Source organism: Anser anser, assembly GCF_964211835.1.
Source record: "Anser anser genome assembly, chromosome: 24".
NCBI lineage: Eukaryota > Metazoa > Chordata > Aves > Anseriformes > Anatidae > Anser > Anser anser.
The window spans coordinates 6460470-6478377 of record NC_139745.1 but is presented as its reverse complement, the minus strand read 5'-3'; the positions used below and the strand labels follow the sequence as shown (position 1 = coordinate 6478377).

Sequence of the window (17908 nt, the reverse complement as noted above, 5' to 3'; positions counted from 1 at the left end):
CAACACAAAGAAGCAGGGATGATTGGTGGATTGAGGAAAAGGTGCAATCAGAAAGTGCGCATAGAGAGACAAAATGGTGTGAAAGCAACCCCCCGGTGCACGCTGCCCTGGCCTCCCCTCCTCTCCCACACCTGCAAGGAGCCACGTCTTAAGTGTGATAGGTCATAACGATTACGGTTGATTAGGTGGTGATGTGGAAAGAACAACTACATGCCTAAATCTTACATGAAGCCGACAGAAACTGGGCACTATCTGAATCCCAAGAAATCTCATCCCACACAGAGCTAAGAGTGGATTTCCAGAAATAGTAAAGGAAATTCCAGTCACCAAATCCCAGTGGAACCCACATCCCTGCCAGCCTTTCCAGATTCTTCTAGACAACAGCTTCTTTTGACCTTAGCAGAGGTTGTGGCTTTCCTGAGAATTCAAATGCTTCTAAAATAGTAGCTTTTCCACAGACGGACTTTCTCTCACCTGCCCCAGGCTAGACAATGACCCTCTGCTCCTCAACAGTTAACTCCCTGCTCTCCTTGCCCATCTGTTCCCAAGGACTTGGATATAAGAGGACCACCCCTCACTGCCTACCTGCAGCTCAAAGCCTGATCTCAAAGGGAATTAGGGAATTACAATAGCTTTTCATTTTTACTGCATTTTACTTGGTCCTCCCCAGGACCCCTGTGTCTGTGTATGGATGCTGCTGTCTGCTCTCACCTTGGCACAGAGGGATTGCTTCATTCCAGTGGAAGTAGCCTTGGGGGTGCTGGGAGCAGGTGGCGGTGCTGTGGCCAACGAGGCGATAGCCTGTGTCACATCCAAAGCGAACCGTGCTGCCAGGGTGCAGACCCGTCTGGCTGAGAATCAGCCCGTGGGCTGGCGGCTGCGGGAGGCTACAGTACGGAGCTGGAGAGAAGGGCAGAGGAAAAATAAATAAATCACTGGATGGGCTCTATCAAGACAAATCCCCTTCTCAGGGATTACACAGTGCTTACCATAACGTTACTAAGGCTGCACAAGGAACAGAACTTGTGATAGATAAATACAAAGTCAAAGTGGAAACGAGCGTAGAGCTACTATCCAAGTTTCACTCAGCTCTAGAAATAAAGAGTAATTTCTGATAATTAAATATTACTTAATTCATTTACTGAGCAAAGTCATTACTTATTTATGACATGCTGGCAAGTTCTCAACCCAGTTTTATAACTTTCATTAATTAAGGCTTGCTAAGTTCCAAAAAATAGTAATTCATTTTAAGGAATTCTCAGCAAGCATTCAGTATCTGGCAGTGGTTTTGTGCTGAACGAGCAACCAGGACTCCCTGGTCCTGTTCCTCTGAGAGCAGTGGCAGTATGCCTGACCAGGACATGATGTGTTTTAAACAGTTTGCTACAAATGCTGTAACACAGTGACATGTCAGTCGTGTCTCAGGCACCAGGAAGCTCCTAACACAAGTTTTTAATGTTTTGAGATGGTAACCTTCAAACATCTCAAAACGGCCTCATCATTCCAGAGACACAACCGTTTTTTAACACAGGAATGTTCACTGTGAATTGCATGGGATGGTTTCATGCATCCAGGGCCAAGTTGTCTATGGTCATATATTCTGGTTCTGAATCGTAACAGTGATGGAGGAAGCCCAGCCAGAGCTGTGAGGTTTTTTTTGCTGGAAATTAAGCCGCTTTCCCAAGTCTCACCAGTCCCTGCCGAGGCCTCAGAACAGGGCCAGCATTTTGTGCCCTCCCAGGCACAAGGCACCTCCCTTGGTACCTTCTGCCACCACAGATGGCCTCTGCCCCTCTGCAGCAATTTCGTGGAGATCCTTAGCTGAAGAGATGACCACGTTTTTGGCAGAGGCATGTAGTCTCTGCTGGGTACTTACCGAAGTAGCGGATTTTGAAACCTTTTCTGTTGTAGGCATGATCGGAGGACCAACGGAGATAGACTTTGTTCCCACTGCTGGTAACAGTCAGAGGAGCAGAGTAGTTCCCACTCAGTGACAAGAGCAGCGGACTCTGGCCAGAGGGACCTGTAAGGAAAGAGGAAGGGAACAAACAGAAGTCAGGGCTGACACACGGAAATTGTCACTCACACCCTCATGTGCCAGGATGTGTTTCTGCAAGAAGAAACAGGTGCTTTTTGGAATCGGAGTGTGAGGGCTTCCACTTTACCATGAGTCCAGGAATGACAGCTCATGCTCAGTGCTTGTTTTGTGAACATGAGCCCCAAAGAATACACCTGGCTCCCAGAAAAGCAACAGCAAATAAAAACCTGTTGACTGCAGTAAGACCAGGCTTCTGCTCCAAGTACTATGCCTTTAGCTCCAGTAAACGCAGGAGCTTCACCAGAGAAAAAATACTTTACAGACATCTGAAAATCAAATCATTGGTATTTTCTTATTCAGAGAATCAATGAGCTTAGGAGGAGCTTTCTTTAAGTCCAGTGGAAGATTACAGGTGGTGGTGGGAAACTCTCCTCGCAGTGCCCTGGGAACAGAGATTAACAACTAACACCTCTGCTGCCAAGCAAGTCAAACTAGCGAATCTCTTACCATCAAAGATTTCAAACTCGTCATATTGCTTCTCACTGAGGAAGTACTCGATGGTGAGGGAGATGTTATATCCAGGCTCTACCTTGACCACCCAAGAACAGGTCTGAAAGTGGGGGTAACTTCCCAGGAAGCTCTGGCTGAGGATCACGCCGGTGGAGTCTGTCATAACCTCGTTCATCGGGCAAGGCACTGCAGGGAGCGTGAAGGAGAGACCACAGAAAACAAATCTTTGTTTCTTGTGAAGTAAGGAAGGGAACACAAGTTACTATGGCTGAGAAGGTCTATCTTCATGAGCCAGGCTGAGATAGAGCACAGGTCCCACCCACATCCTTTCACTGGACACCGAGGTCCTTGTGGTTTACAGAGTCCCCAGAGGCTCTGACTGAAGCATGCCTCATTTCTGCAAATTTGAGCAATTATCAAATTTAAAGGAAGGGGCAAAAAGCAACTACACAAACAAAAGCCTTCAACTGTCTTTGCATCATTTCATGTCTTTCAAAATGAATGGCACTGCAACCAAATATCTATCCTCAAGTTACAAAACGCTCCCTTGGCAGCTCCTGGAAACTTTATTACCTGGGGCAGAGCAAGGCGTGGGACTAGAGGCTTATCCCAGGTCACCCATGGAGTTGTCAGCTAGGACATAACAACTCCAACTCCTTTCTCTAATCACTAAAGCCCATTCAGTGGAATTCTGGAAATATTCAATCCAGCTGAAAACCCAAAATAAAAAGGCCAGCAACAATACCCCAGGAGAGGAGGCTAACACACAAAGTGAGCAGAAAGCATAAAAAGAAAGGGATCTTTATTTATCCATAATTGTCTCTAAAACTCGGTGCAAACGCTGTACTTGTATTAACAGAAAATAGTCAGAAGTATCCAGAAAGAATGGAGTATTCTTTCCAAATCCTTAATCCCATCAGTGATTTGTTGACCTCTGTAAATTGGTGGCCAGATGTAATTTAAGCAGTCCCTTTACCCCCAGGCTAACAACCATCAGTAAATAATTGAATGACCTCTGTTTCTCTCCTTCAGTTCATGCTATTTCACAGAGAATAAAGCTACAGAAAAATATCCCATTATATGGTAAAAATGTTCAGATAGGAGGGAATGAAGTAGATGAAATAATCACGGTTGGAGCGAACAAAAGTACCAGCAGGAATCCAAAGGATAAATAAGGTAACATGGCAGCACAGAAACATCTCTGGGAGCCCTCCTGAGCAGCAGCAAGGTGTACAATGCAGTGTGTGCTCGGGGCGTTCATTTTTCTCCCATGTAATACATTCTGTGGCACTAATAGAGAAGCTGTTCCTCACGGGATCACCTCGCTGGAGGAGCGCACTTAGCTGCAGCCCGCTCTTCCTTGCTTTGGCTGTTCGTGTATCTCTGGCAAGCTGTCAGCGCAGAATCCTCCACCCCCTCCCACGGTAAGGACGTTTGGGTGGCTGTTTAATGACTTTGCAAAGGCAGCCAGACATGCAGTGTGTCAGCCCTCTGCTCAGCAAGATTTCACTCAGCCTCCCTTCAGCGAGTACGAGCTTAAAGCACCTCCTGACTTCATGCCTTGGGGCGTAATTCGGGAGCACCCAACAAGAGGCAGAGCCCCCCCACATGCAGAGAGCCTGCAAATCCCCCATGAGCTGCCAGAGAGAGGAAGTCTCCCTGTTATTTATCACGGAGCTGTTGCAGTAAGCCACCCAGTGAATTTCTCACTGCTATTTGCTCGTTGCTGAGCCTAGCCAAGGTGCACAGTCCTGTGCTGCGGGGCAGGTAAGGGAGAGGAGCCTTTCCCTGCATGGGGGTGCCTCGCTACCCTCCTCACCAGGCCCTTCTACGTGGTTTTATAATAGTGGGACCCCAGAGGTCTGAAGATGTGGTATGTGCAAGGAAACCTCCCCCAGCTGCCATCCAGCTTGCTGCCTCCCATAGCAAACCTCTGCATTTTGCAGCGGGGAAGAAAGCCGTGGCTGCCCTGCTGGGACCCCAGGCTTTACCTTCACAGGTGGGTGGGGGTCCTTCAAACTGAAGATGCGTGCCTAGCTTGCAGGTCAGGATTTCATTTCCAATCAACGTAAAGCCAGGCAGACATCTGTACCTCACGATGTCACCTGCAGACAGAAACAGAAAACGTCTTGACCGAGCAGAAGGATCAATTCATTAAGGCCCGAGGACAGGGCAGCACGGCGAGCAGGGACCTCTTGACCCAGCCTCCGCCATCAAGGCCACCTCAAGGCTATGTGGCTCGGTCTATGTATGTTCCTCTTTGGATTTCTGGATGTTTTTGGAGAAACTCACAGACGTGCAGGTCAGGCCATCCCACCTGCACCCCCTGCCCACTCGGGTGCTGCCGGCTCCTCGTGCCACACTGCCCCCAGCCCCACAGCTGCGCTTGCGACGCGCCGACACAGACTGGGCAGAAACAGAAGGCAGGGAAAGGCATGCTGCGGCCTTGTTTGTGATAAACCACTGTCACGTCGCTAAGACTGTTTTGATTTGTGCTAGCTATTCAGGTGAAGACTTTCCTTGGAGCAGGCAGTGAGAAAAGCTGCTTTTAAAAAATCACGGCTACTTCACTGGTTGCAGACGTAACATGGATGTAACCGTGAAAAGCAGCAAAACACAAAAGACAGTCAATATGGGTGAAAGGTTCTCAGAAAAAGAGTAGTGGCCTCTAAACTTCTACACAAGGCATTGCTTGAAACACCTGAAATGCATGAAGGCCAAAAACTATTATTGTGGCAAAGATCTCTGAGCATTTCCAAGCAAGCTCTGGGCTTTCACAAAAGACAAACCACTTCTGCACTGACCAAGAGGAAAAGTCCGGGGACAACGAGGTCAATTTGACTCTGTGTGGAGTCAGCTACTGAGCAGGGTCACACACACCTCGCCACACCACACAATTACATGGCTGAAGAGGTTGCCTGGAGCCCCAGATTTGGGGTGCCACCCCCTGGACATGACGTGTGTCTGTGTGTCTTCCCCCAGGTATTCCCAGTGGCTGGGGAGAGGCAGGGATGGAGGGCTAAGGGGACCGCGAGAGGCTACCTATGTTAAACTCTTCATTCTCAGTGATGACTTCTGCGTTGGGAACGATGGTCGGAGGCTGACATCTGAAGAGCTGGTAGGCTGAAAGACAGCAAAGGCAGAGCAGTAAATGTTAAGCTGGGGACGACTGTCTCGGTGCCAAGCACACCAGACATCAGAGCAAATCCTCTCTCAACAAGCAGAAGGCACTGGCAAAAATGTAACCAGCCCTTTCCCCCTCCAAACCCTCCAGAGATGGCTCCAGTTGTTTGTTCCCCAGAGCAGCTTTCTCTATTTTTTTTTACATCTAATAAGAAACAGATTTTCACCATTCTGGGGATATACAGTGCCCAGACACTGATAGTCTCTCTCGATGAGCACTGAGTGATGAGTGACGGGTGCTGCCATGAAGCAACGGCACTGTCTTTTGGGATACTAAGAGAGAAGATCTTTGTGACCCTCAGCAGAATTAGGTCAATCATAGAAGAGTGCTGGACTGCTCCAGCATCAAATAAATTGCAATAATTATTCAGAGAATTTCATCTTCACCGCCTGTCCTTGAACACAGAATGAAATACCCAATAATTTATTTCTAACCTGGAATTATTCATTAATTTCTTCTGCAAATAATTCCAGGAGTGCAAATGTTTTCAGCTGCAAATTCTGTATGTAGCTCAAAGTTCACAAAGTGACCTGGGCATAAAGCAAAGCAGCTCAGACACTGCACTCTCACCCAGTTACGTGTTTCTTCAGGAGTACCGTGGGGCTAAATGGGAACAAGGATTCTAGTCAAGGAGCAGAAAATTTCCTATGACTCACGCACCTGCCCAAATACACTGCAAATACCAAATTTTCCATCAAAAATTAAAGATGAGCAAACACTGAGCAAAACAAATCTACTGCTTACGAGTATATGGGCGCATAAGGCTTGAGAACTGTGCTGCTTATGAAAATAAACACACGAGAGCTGTGAGCATGGTTAAATTGAAAAAAATGGTACTGGGATCTAAATGAATATTAATGAAAGACATTTTCTGCTATTTGCTCAGCACTTCTCTGAATCTTTGCTCCCCCCGCACCTGACCCTGGACAAGCATAACTTCCTCTGAAATTTATATCAGCCCTTTAATTTAAGATACTGGAGCTCAAGCTGCCACTGAATATTAATTCTTACTAACTCCACTACGTTGAACTCTTCACACAACAGCAAAGCTGGCAGCAACCTTAATGAGGCTTATGATAATGCTTAAACACACATGTAAAGAAGTAGACTCCCATCCTCTCACCCCAATTTCCCTGCCCCCTAAGGTGGGGAAGAAGAGTATTTCCCCAAAAGCTGCAGGGAAAAACGTGACATTTGGAGGGTGTGAGAAAGGGCCAGGGGGGACGCAGCCGTTTTTGGGTTACTGCAAGGGACGGGGGCACACAGGCTGCATCCCAAGTGTGCGAAGGGGAGGAAAAACCAGACTGCTACAGTGAGCTGAACTCTAGCAGGGGGAGCAAAGAGAAGGGCCAGCTCTGTTGTCATCAGCTTCTCTGTGGTGCAAAAATTAGTTCTCTGAATATTAACTTCACTTTAAAAAAAAAAAAAAAGGTGGGGTGGGGGAGGCCCAGATTGGGCAATAGGCCAAAATTTTCAAAACTGCCTGAAGAGCAGGAGATAGGGCAGTGGGGGAGAACCCTTCTGTTCCACAGCAAAGAGCCATCCCAGGAGGAGACGCAGTGGTTGGCAATCTTTTAAACAGATGTTTGACAGCGGGGGAAAAGGGAACCAGTAATAAAAATTTAGATTAAATGCTATTTAAAAAGTGCTTGACAGCATCTATTGAAACAGAAAGATAACCCAGCATTTACAGCATTAATCTCCTCTCCTTAATGGACCATATTTCAATAAAGAGGTGTGATTAAGACGGCTTCAGCATATGGGTGATACAGCACCAGTGAAGCTCCTTTCAACAACACCTCCACTTGTTCTAACCAGGACAAAACAAGAGCCCTGTCCTTGAAACCACTCTGGGACCCCCTGAGTTACTGTGCCATAAAACCCCTTCCCATCGCAGTCACACATCACTTCGAGCTGGCACCTGAACTAACCCGTTTAATAATGGGTGCAACAGCATCATTTTTCAAGGGATGCTACTGAATCTTCAAGCTCTCTGAATCATTGCTTTGTTTCCCTTCCTCCACCCATGAAAACATTTCTTTGCAGGCATTTAAAAGGGCAGCGGTTCTCTGACAGGGTGCTGCTGATCTCCACCGCATGGGGAAGGACAATCTAAAGCTGAAAGAGGATGTCTATGGCCTAGATCTGCCCATATGCAGATGCAGAAATGAAAATATACACTGCTATGGATCCCAAGGAAATTCCATTTCCTGCAGTTACACCCCAAAGAGCAAAGCCAAGGATGTAACTGACCACGCTGCCCAATCCCTGCGAACCCTTCTCCCAGGTCTCCGGGGTACAAGGCACCACACACAGGACGAACGCCGAGAGAAGAATCTCACTGCAACAACCGCCACCAGTTAAATCTGTGGGGTTAGGCTTTATCCTGAAGTCCCGTGCATAAAGGGACCAATAAACCCGTAAGTGCTGCTTTAGTAAAAGGCCAAGCAGTTGTTGGAGTGCCCATCTGGTTAACGGACTGGAAACGAGTGCTGGCCGTGCTGATCCCTACCAGCACAAACTCCAGGCCTCCCCTGCCTGGCGTGCCCACGAATGGCTTCAGACCCCAGATCAACCAGCAGCTAAAAAAGCCTCACTACGAAGGGCTATCAAGGCTAGAGAACAGCGACATATGCTGATGGGCTCTAACCACAGCAATGACAGTATCTAATTCATATTACAGAAGGAAGCATTCACTGAACTGCAGCAGTGTTTACGTACTGCTCATTCCTGAGCCAAACTGCCTAACCCGTATTTTTTTGCATAACTGTTATATACGCACCATTGTCTAGTAATATAAATCTTACAGTGTTTTGCAGCAGCAAACCAATTCCCTCCGAAGCCTAGCAAGCATTCTTTAAATTCAGCCTATCTGTATAATACTCGCCTTTTGGAACTGAGCATAAGCTAAAACATTCTGCACAGATTCATCGTGTAATTCATGTTAGACTTTGTTGAAGTTGCTGCAAGCAAATTACCAAAGCACAAGGAGGTCTCCATTTGCACTTTCCAAAATCCCAGTACTGCTGTAGCAACTTGTTAGCTAATCCAATTTAAAATTGGGCTCTCGTTTAGTGGTGGAAAGCAAACGCTCTCATTTTGATGTTATACCCAACATCTCTCTCTCTGGTGTGAGCTGCACTCACACCAAAGAATCCCCAAATAATTCACGGATTTACAGTAATCATTTTCCTCCCCAGAGAATTAAAGTCACTTCTCAGCTGGAACACAGTTGTCATTTAAAACGGGACAGCAGGATGATCTAATTGGTTTAGCATGGCATTGGAAAGACAATACTGTATCCAGCGAAAATTGCAGAGAAGACTTTTAAGTAAGCAAAGTGGAGCTATCCCATAATGGGATCTGCCACGGAGAGGACAGTATTTACAGCATCACATTGAGAGAGGCACAGGATTGGCATGGCTGTTAGTTTGCAGGCACTTGATCTGTGCTTGAATTATCGCAACGTTACAGATGGATTTCCACATCTGCCCAGACTGTGGGACCACTTGCCAGCACTTGACTGCCTAAGAGACTTTCAAACTCAAACCTGTGAAAACCGCACCCCATTGCAGAAGACTTCAGGTAAAAGCATATTTTTTCCATATATTCTCTTCCTTAGAACTAGACCTCCCCACAACAAACCACAACTGATCCATGCCCCTCCATATCCCACAGGCAGGTATAATGTACACTCAGGAATCAATACAGACCATAGAAATAAATGGCAAAAATCCCTCCATTGGCTGCATCGCTGTGGAATTTCATCAGAACCTGGTTGGAAGAGCTTTGGGCTGACTTCTTAGCAGAGTTGCCAGTGAACACACCAAGCTGTGGGGCTGTTTGCTGTGGACCATCCCTAAAATCGTAGGTCAGAAACACAAGAAAAAGCATTATTATGCATCTTTCATCCTAGGCAACAACCAACCTCCTACACTGCACTTTTTGTTCTTCCCTCCTCAACCTCCTTTTTCTACATCTGTATTACTTTCTGTCTCAGCAGCTCCCTGGAGAGCTGACCTGGGTCCCCAGCCCCTCTACCCACTCCTTTATGACAAGGATGATCTCCTCTGGCAGCACAGTGCTGGCCCAGCAAACATCTGCAAACACAAACTTTATTTCTAACCTCAGAACTTGAAGAATTAGGGCCAGTTTTCCAAAGAAGTTTCGCTCTGTTTGCACAGTGGACACTGAGATATTTTGAAAGTCAGCTATTGATCTAGTGCTACAAGCTCAAGAATCCCCACACTGCAGCAAGGGATGCTCTGTGTATCTGACATTTCTTGCAGAAATGGGGCCTTGGTAGCAGCCCTGGTCAGTCCTCACGCCTCTGCTGTACTCACCAAATCGTGATGAAATCATTGTAGGGCTCCGTTTGCAGCAGAGTGAAGTTGAGATGGATCCCATAGCCCACAGGCACTGTAAGGAGCCAAGTGCAGTCCTGGGAATTGGGGTACTGGTTGGGGAAGCCAGGAGAGTAAACCGTACCGTTCTGGGTGGTGATGTTGCCCCCGCAAGGCACTGCAGGTAATCAGACAAACACAAACCTAATGAACAAATACCCCAAAACAGTAACTCGCAAAGATCTCCTATTTCCCATTTTCCTTTCCCCCCGCCTTTTTTTTTTTTTTTCTTTTGGGAGGAGGGATAAAAAGATAGCACTTCTGAATACAGGTGGATCCAGCCCCAGAACCTCAGCCGACCTTGCCATGAATAATTCGTATCTGTCAGAACTACATCTAACCTTTTCAACTTAGTTCCATTAGAATAAATTTGTTAAGTGCTCCTGAGCTGAAAGGAGACTGTCAGGGTGTTTCGTACAGATGTGATAGCCAGGTGCACAAACAAACTCCATCTTATACCCTAGTAAAAGTCTTTGGGCTCCACCAGCTGTTTGCACCCATGCATGGAAGACACAGCTCCTGACCAGATCCCACCAGTGGGCAAATCTATTCACTCACTCATGCAGCGTGGCCTGGACCAGAACCACGGAGCAGCTGGCTGCTCACAGATCGCATCTAAGCAGGGGGGAAATGATGATTTATTTGTAAAACAGAAGCATCCAATTCATTAATCAAGATGACAGTTCTGTTGCACTAGGTATCTTCCAGGTCTAAACAAACTTGCAAACTAAAGAGACATAACTAGGAACAGCCTGGGCAGTGAAAAAGAGAGACAGAAAGCTGACATCCCGCTGGCGGTAGTGCAGGAGGGCCACAGCAAGTCCCTGGGTGCAGAAATCCCACGAACAAGCACTGGCCTCTGGATCTCCCCGGCACATTTGTGTAGGTGAACGATAATGTCTGCAGCGCATTGCTGACAGCCTGCAACAACCAAAGGCATGTGCACAGGGGTAAGTGCAGTGCCATCTGCCTCAGCCTGCTCCATTTTAGAAGCCACGCTGCTGTGTTAACCCAGTCCTTGGCTTAGGTTAACGCATTCTTCCTCCCAGTACAACTTATAATTTGGGCTCAGTGTTACAGTAATATGCAGCACCGCACACTCCTTTTCGTACAGGAGTAGCCCCACAGACTTCCACCAGCCTGGACACGACTCGATGTGCCAGATGTGAAGTTAGAGCCAGGCTCCAAATATTTACTGCCTAGTTCTGCTCTGCCTACTCATGTGGTCTGTCAAGCTGAGAAAAGCATGTGTATTTATATAAATCCACATGCTCATTTTCCTAAACAAACACCCAAGGAACCTTGGGGGCCGAGTTCCTTTCCACCCTGCACAGCAGGCAGCCTGCTGATCGCTGGAAAAACTCCCTGGGGTGCTGCTGGAAACCTCAGCCTGTGTGCATTTATTTTAGAATTACAACTTCTCTTTTAATTAAAAGGGCTTTCAGCTGTGACCTGTGTGGGGAAGGTGAGGTGGTTAGCCTAAGGCAGCGAGTCATTGCTGCTTGCTGCTATGCAAAAATGGACCGCCCAGCTTGGCTGCATCTCTGGAAGCAGCCAGAAAGTTCTGCATTGACTTCAACAGCACTTAACAGCCCAGCAGATGGGCACACAGAGGAAAAAAAGCAAATGGCCCAAAGTGTGCCTAACCCCTCACCCCTTTGTTCTGTCAGGAGTGCTGCAGAACAAGGAAGCTACTTAAACACAGTAGTAAAAAATAAGGACTGGATGGTTGTAGCTGGCAGAGCTGACGGCAGAGGTAAGTAAGGGCATAATCCTGCTACCGCCCACCCGCAAGCCCTACCAGCAGCACGCCGGGTACTCAGCCAGCAGGCTGAGCACCGAACAATTTCTCAACTCATGCACATCTCTGTTGCGTTGCTGCAGCCCCTGAAGAGCGGCTGAGAATCCGTTTCTTTATGCTTTGCGTTCTCTGGAGTTCAAGGACTTAGGACTTGAAAGCAGCACAGTATCAGCCCTCCCCCTCTTTCCCCAGCACACAGTTCTTGCAGACCAAGTGCTGTAGGGAGGCCGGGATAAAGGTCAGTGCTCCTGGGAAGTGCAGTGGAAATCTTCAATAAGCAACCTTGAATTTCTTAAGGGTTCACATGAAACCTTTCTAAAGTAAACCACACAACACTCAGCCCACTGGTCCAAAGGATAAAAAGACTGAAACAACCCTTTTGGGGTTTGAAAAGAGAATCTGGACATTGGAGCTGCGATGCCTACAACATCGATCGGCTCCCTTTGGGCAGCAGGGTCCTCCCAGCACACCCGGTCTTCAGGAAACAGAGCGTGCTCAAGACTACTGAAAACTGTTGGGTTGTTTTCCAAATATCATCACCACGCTAAGGAGACGAGACAGGGGCACAGTCTTCCCACACTAGGAGTCCCCAGAGCTGCACAGGTCTTTTACCAGGGACCCAATGTGGCAGCGAGTGCTAAGGGCGCTGCAGCCCAGCAGGAAAGGCTGTGCCCACAGACAGCAGGGCTGATCAAAGCCTCTCCTCTACCTGATTATTCAGGCACACTGGCTCATCATAAAAATGTTAACTTTGATAGTTGTTTGAGTTGGCAAAAGGCAAGAACCTTAGTGAGGACAATAAAACACTGTTCTAACTGCGCTCAATGTCAGCATGAAACTGTGGGCTGGTTAACGAGGGGAAGTAAAAGGTAGAAAGAAAAACAGAAAGAGTCATTTCTACAAGCTGTAAACCTGACAATGCATCAGCAGTTGTTTAACAGGGCCAATACAGCAACATTTTTTTTTTTTGTTATAAGCATAGAAGACAAATGCCATAGCTGCTATGCACAAGAACGGAGGAGCTCTCTGGGAAACACCTGTGAGGAGCTCACCACAGGACTTGCAGTACAATTTCCGTGTTCCCCAAAGAAGTCTGCACATGTGGGCATGTGAAAACCAATGAAGCCTTGAATTTCTGTCTGGTCCTGAACTCTTAAGTCAACTTTGGCAACTTATTTGACTTTCCTGATTCAGTGTTTCTCTCTCCAGAAAGACAATATTGACCTCTTGCATGAGGAAACTGCATCAGCTAGAGAATTAGGGCCTGCAAGGCTCTCTAGACCTCTAGTAAGCTCTGTGCATCAGCTGATCAAAAATACTAAACTAATGGAAATGGAACACTTGAAGAAATAAAGACAACAACAAATATTACTGCTATGACCCTGGGCTGCTTCCTTCTGGAAGCACAGCTCCCACCGATACCAGCAGCAAGGCTGACAGCTGCAGACAGTCCTCGCCCATAACATGAGATTCAAACGCACCACCTCAAAAGATGCACCTTGGTTTTGAACTGTTCAAAATGTTCACTTTGACTAGGCTGAAATATGTTGAGCATCAACTTACTGAGAACATGCTTCAACAACTCAGGGGTCGAAGCTTTATTCAAAGCGCTCGTTCCCAGCGTGTCTCCAACGATGTTTTTTTTTCCAGAGAAATTTTCAGCCCAGTCACAGAACAACGATTCAAAAGGAGGCCAGAACAAAATGCTGAGGCCTCTTCTTTCCCCAGAATGCCAGCCGTGGTGCTCTCAGGGTGAGCCCAAAGCCATACCTTCACACCTGGGCAATGGGTGATCCCAGTTCCTGTTGGTGCCGTGCTGACACGTCAGGACAGGGTGCCCGATCAGCTGGTACCCAGGCAGACACTCAAAAGAGATGGACTGGCCAACGTTGTAACCAGCTCCTCTTACAACGCCGTTGGCAAAAGGTTCAGGGTCAGGGCATTCCTGCAGCTCGTAGGCTGGAAAAAAAATAATAAAGTGGAATGTTTCATACTTATATTTTCTCATAAAAGCGTGAACAGTACACTCATCATGCTGCTTGGCTACTTCCCCTTGTACAATGACTTAATTGAAGGAGATAAAACTTTAATGAACCATATACGCATCTGCATGGAGGATGAGGGACAATCCTGCTGCTGCCTCGTGCTAGCCTCAGACGTGAGTCCTGGGGCCCACCCTGGTCCTCCGGGGTCTCGGAGTCTGCATGCACAGGGTTACCCCGCACTTCACTTCTAATTGGGAAATCTGCCTTGTTTTTCAACAAAATGTGGACGATCCCGATGATGAATGCGAGTCAGACTGATAGCATGTTCCACCTGGCATTACAAATTACTGGTCAGCCTTGCTGGAGCTCATTTGCATAGCAATTTCCATGAGATTACCCAGAGTGCCTCACCGAGCACATTCCTTCCAAAATTGTGCAGCAGCGCATGAATTATATGGCGCATGAACAGGACAGCCAAGGCAAAATTAATGTTTTCAATTAAGTATGAGTAGCGGCTTTTATTGCTATTTCTGGGGAGTCAGCCCTTTGTCAGTCCTTGGCTACAGCACGTGGCTGGAGACACCCGCTCCATCTTCCCCACTCCTCAGATCTCTCTCCCAGACAGAAGCTGGATCGTTTGGCTCCCAGCTGCTGCAGAGCAAAGCCTGTCCTGCTTATCTTCAGTATGGAGCACCCCATCTGCCATTGGCATCCTTTGCCCATATTCCCAGGTGGACAAAGAGGACCGAAGGATTTTGCAGAGAGCCCGTTCAAGGTAGGGCTGTGGATCAAGCAGGATCACGTCCTCTTTCAGCAGGGGAAAGATCCAAAGGCAGCCCCAATCCGGCACTTTCAAAGAGCAGCAAATCCAGCAAGAGGGGCACTTGCAGGGCCTTGCTCTGCTGGCTGCAGAGACTGCGGCAGCTGCAGCTTGGAGGACATCATGTTAAAACTGGGGAGCTGTCTGAGGACACATGCTGGGCAAGAACTTAAGCCCATCTCCATTTCCCCATCGTTTCCAAAAACTGCACTGAGTGTGTCTTTTGATTTTAGTCATTTATTTCTCTACTTTCACTCCAGGTTTCCATGCCAGAGCCACTGTTCTATTATTTAGCTATTTACTCATTTGCTCATTTCCCTCCAGCAGCCTGCCTCAGCACAAAGTTAGGCTGCAGCTGAGGATGGGAGGGATTCAGCTGAGACTGAAAAGCAGCTGCAAAATTCCAGAGCAAACTCAGCTGCTGAGGACTCCTCTCGTTGCACATGACAGTCGACAGAGCCAAGATCTAAGTGAATCTAGATGGAATTAATTCAAAGGCATTTCACTGTCACAAAGTACTCTAGGAACATTTGTTATTTGCCCTAGGCATAAGTCAGGGCGAACAGATCCCAGTTACAAGGATTAAGCATGGTCTTCTTGTAACACCTTTCCACTCATTTGGATTAAGTCCTTGTGGAATGAATTCAACAGAATAGCAGCCCACCCTCTCTCCCCCACCCTCAGCATTAGCACCTGGGGACAGGATTGTCCCAGCGCTGCACGTTCAGTGGCCTCCCTACCTTGGTATTCCAGCTTGAAGCCTGGCTTGTTCTGCGAGTGGTCACTGTGGAAATACACAGTGGTTTCATGAGACGTGGACAGGAGGGAGCCTGGGATTTCGGTGCCACTGAACCGCCCTATGACGTTACTGGTGTCGTATGGCCCATTGCGGATTTCAACAAAGTCGTGGTTTGGCTCGGTGGAGAAGTTTAGGAACTGGATGTGAGCACCTGGGGAGGAAGAATGAACAGTTTACCTCTAAAGCTATCCACAAGCCTTAACACATCAGCACTGCTCACCCAGTGATGCCCAATACAGCCTAGTCAATCAGAAGGAGTGCATTTACTGTGTCAGAGGTAGAGGGTGCCTTGTCCTGCTAGTTTCAGACAAGATCAGGCTATTAATGCTGTGGATTCAGGCTGCTGGAGATCCTGTGCTCTCCTCTCCCTCTGCCTGACACCAGAGAAATTATGCAGGCAAACACAGAGCTACACGGACCCCCTTCTTGCCATACTGCATCCAGCCAACACAGCTGGCAGGTGGCTGAGCTGGGGTTTCCTTTCCTCAGCAGCGCACAGCAGCCATGCAGCTACACCTGGAGGAGGAAAGTTAATTCAAGAAGCCCAGAGTCAGCATTTCTTCCAGGCATGCAATATTTCCAGCCCCTGGCAATTAGGTACCCTGCTGGGGCTGGCCTGGAGAGCAGCTGAGCTGGAGGTGTGCAAATCTCTCCTACTAATGGTTGGGGAGATCCTAATTTTTAACGTGATGATGGCTGCATGCAATCTACCTCATGTAGGATATAGTCTGACAAAAGCTTTGGTCACCTTTCACATTTATAAAGGGAGGAACAGCTGGTGATATTTTTAGGCTATTACAAACATAAGTAGTTCAAGATGGGGAGGTACACAAGTACAACATGGGAGGGTGTTACGGCTAATTCAGAGGCATACGTACAAATCTGTATCAAGCTGTTACACTCCACGGTGACCTGTAACCACCTTTTGAAAAAGTGTCAATCGTTTCATAGCACCATACAAATGCACCTTTAACGGAAAGTGGGATCAGGATGTCAAACACCAATTTCTATAACTTATCTTGGCAAGCAGAGCATCCAGCACTTGCCAAGCACTACCGAACAGGGCTGGTATCCTCCTCTTGTCTCTTTTATGATAGCACCAAACCCAATCCCACTATCTCACCAAACCCCACTGGCAGCAATATCCTCCACGTGCAGTCCAGATTGCTGGGGTAGTTTCCTGGGAACCCTGGGCTCAGGAGCACTCCTTCCATCTCTTCAGCTGTTCCTCCACACTGGGCTGTAAAATCAACAGTGTTAATGGTCAGGACCACTTGCAGGTCTCTCTGTATGGCCGTGGCCAGCCAGTGATATGGGAAATAAAGACATAAAAAACCTAAGAAGAGAAAAAAGGACAGCCTGCTAAGGAGCTAGCACAGATTTTCCAGGCACTGAATGGCTGCATTACTAATGCATGCGCCTTTCTCCTGTCCTCGAGATAAAAGCCTCGACCCAGAGATACAGCGTTGGCCATCGCAGTGGGAGAGACAGATTTAAGCTGCAAGAGGAGAGATGGATGGTCTGCTCCCTCCGTAGACACCATAACAGTGCACATCATGCACACTGCGCCTGTTTGAATTTTTAACCACCCCAAAAATTGCTGTGAAGAACCAGAGTGATCTTATTTTCACTCCAGTTACCTCTGCTTTCTCTGGTTAACTGACCTACCTTGACTGCTATACTTGTTAATCTCCAGGCAATTACTGATAAATATAGAACAGTGTGTTTGCACACTGACTGAAGTAAATTCCCTACCAAGAAGCAGTCCACAGATGACAGCACAAAATATGTTTACAAAAAGCATCACATGAAATTTAAGCATAGATAGCATCTTCTCAGGCTTATCTGGATGACCTCTACCTTGTTACGGTAACACCATCCAACAGAATACACCCAGGTGCTCTCCTAACACGTTCTGACAGCGGAGGTACGGATTCCCTTTGTCCAGTATCACATTATGTGTGCACTGGCTACTAACGAGGCTTCTCCCAGAAGTTCTTTCTTCTTCCTCTTAATGGCTCTTTAGTAGTACTGCTTCTGAATTATTTAGGAGTCAAGCATCTGGATGAAGTGGACAGAAAGAAAACCAGCACAATGCCAGGGAAGCAAGAAGTCCCCTGAGCAGGGGAATGATGACTCCTGGGTTCCTGGGTGGCTGGTCCGCAGCCACTGGGGGTCTTGGCAGTGTTCAGACAAATTGGTGAATAATTAGCTCAGGACAACAGGCCTCACCACTGCTGGCATGGGGTGCTGCTGCTGCATCCCCACAGCTCCCACAAAGATGCCGGATGCTCATGATTATCTGCACTTGGCTGCAGAGACACGGTTATGCGTCTCCAAAGCTGGATGACCTTTTTCAGTCAAGTGT

General features: G+C 47.5%; 1 protein-coding gene across 20 annotated transcripts in view; it reads right to left on the bottom strand.

Moving 5' to 3' along the window:
• The window catches only part of CSMD2 (CUB and Sushi multiple domains 2), a gene marked incomplete at its 5' end in the record, with an annotated part of 338842 nt that overhangs the window by 48168 nt on the left and 272766 nt on the right, over nt 1-17908 (bottom strand). For all 20 annotated transcript variants that reach the window (XR_014575007.1, XR_014575008.1, XM_083809741.1 and 17 more), the window contains 10 exons: nt 712-900; nt 1877-2023; nt 2546-2734; nt 4540-4653; nt 5591-5671; nt 9446-9591; nt 10076-10253; nt 13707-13895; nt 15482-15691; nt 16664-16780. Coding sequence is in view for 18 of the 20 variants with exons in the window: in XM_083809741.1 (XP_083665867.1) it covers nt 712-900; nt 1877-2023; nt 2546-2734; nt 4540-4653; nt 5591-5671; nt 9446-9591; nt 10076-10253; nt 13707-13895; nt 15482-15691; nt 16664-16780 (1560 nt within the window). The remainder of the gene's footprint in view (nt 1-711; nt 901-1876; nt 2024-2545; nt 2735-4539; nt 4654-5590; nt 5672-9445; nt 9592-10075; nt 10254-13706; nt 13896-15481; nt 15692-16663; nt 16781-17908) is intronic.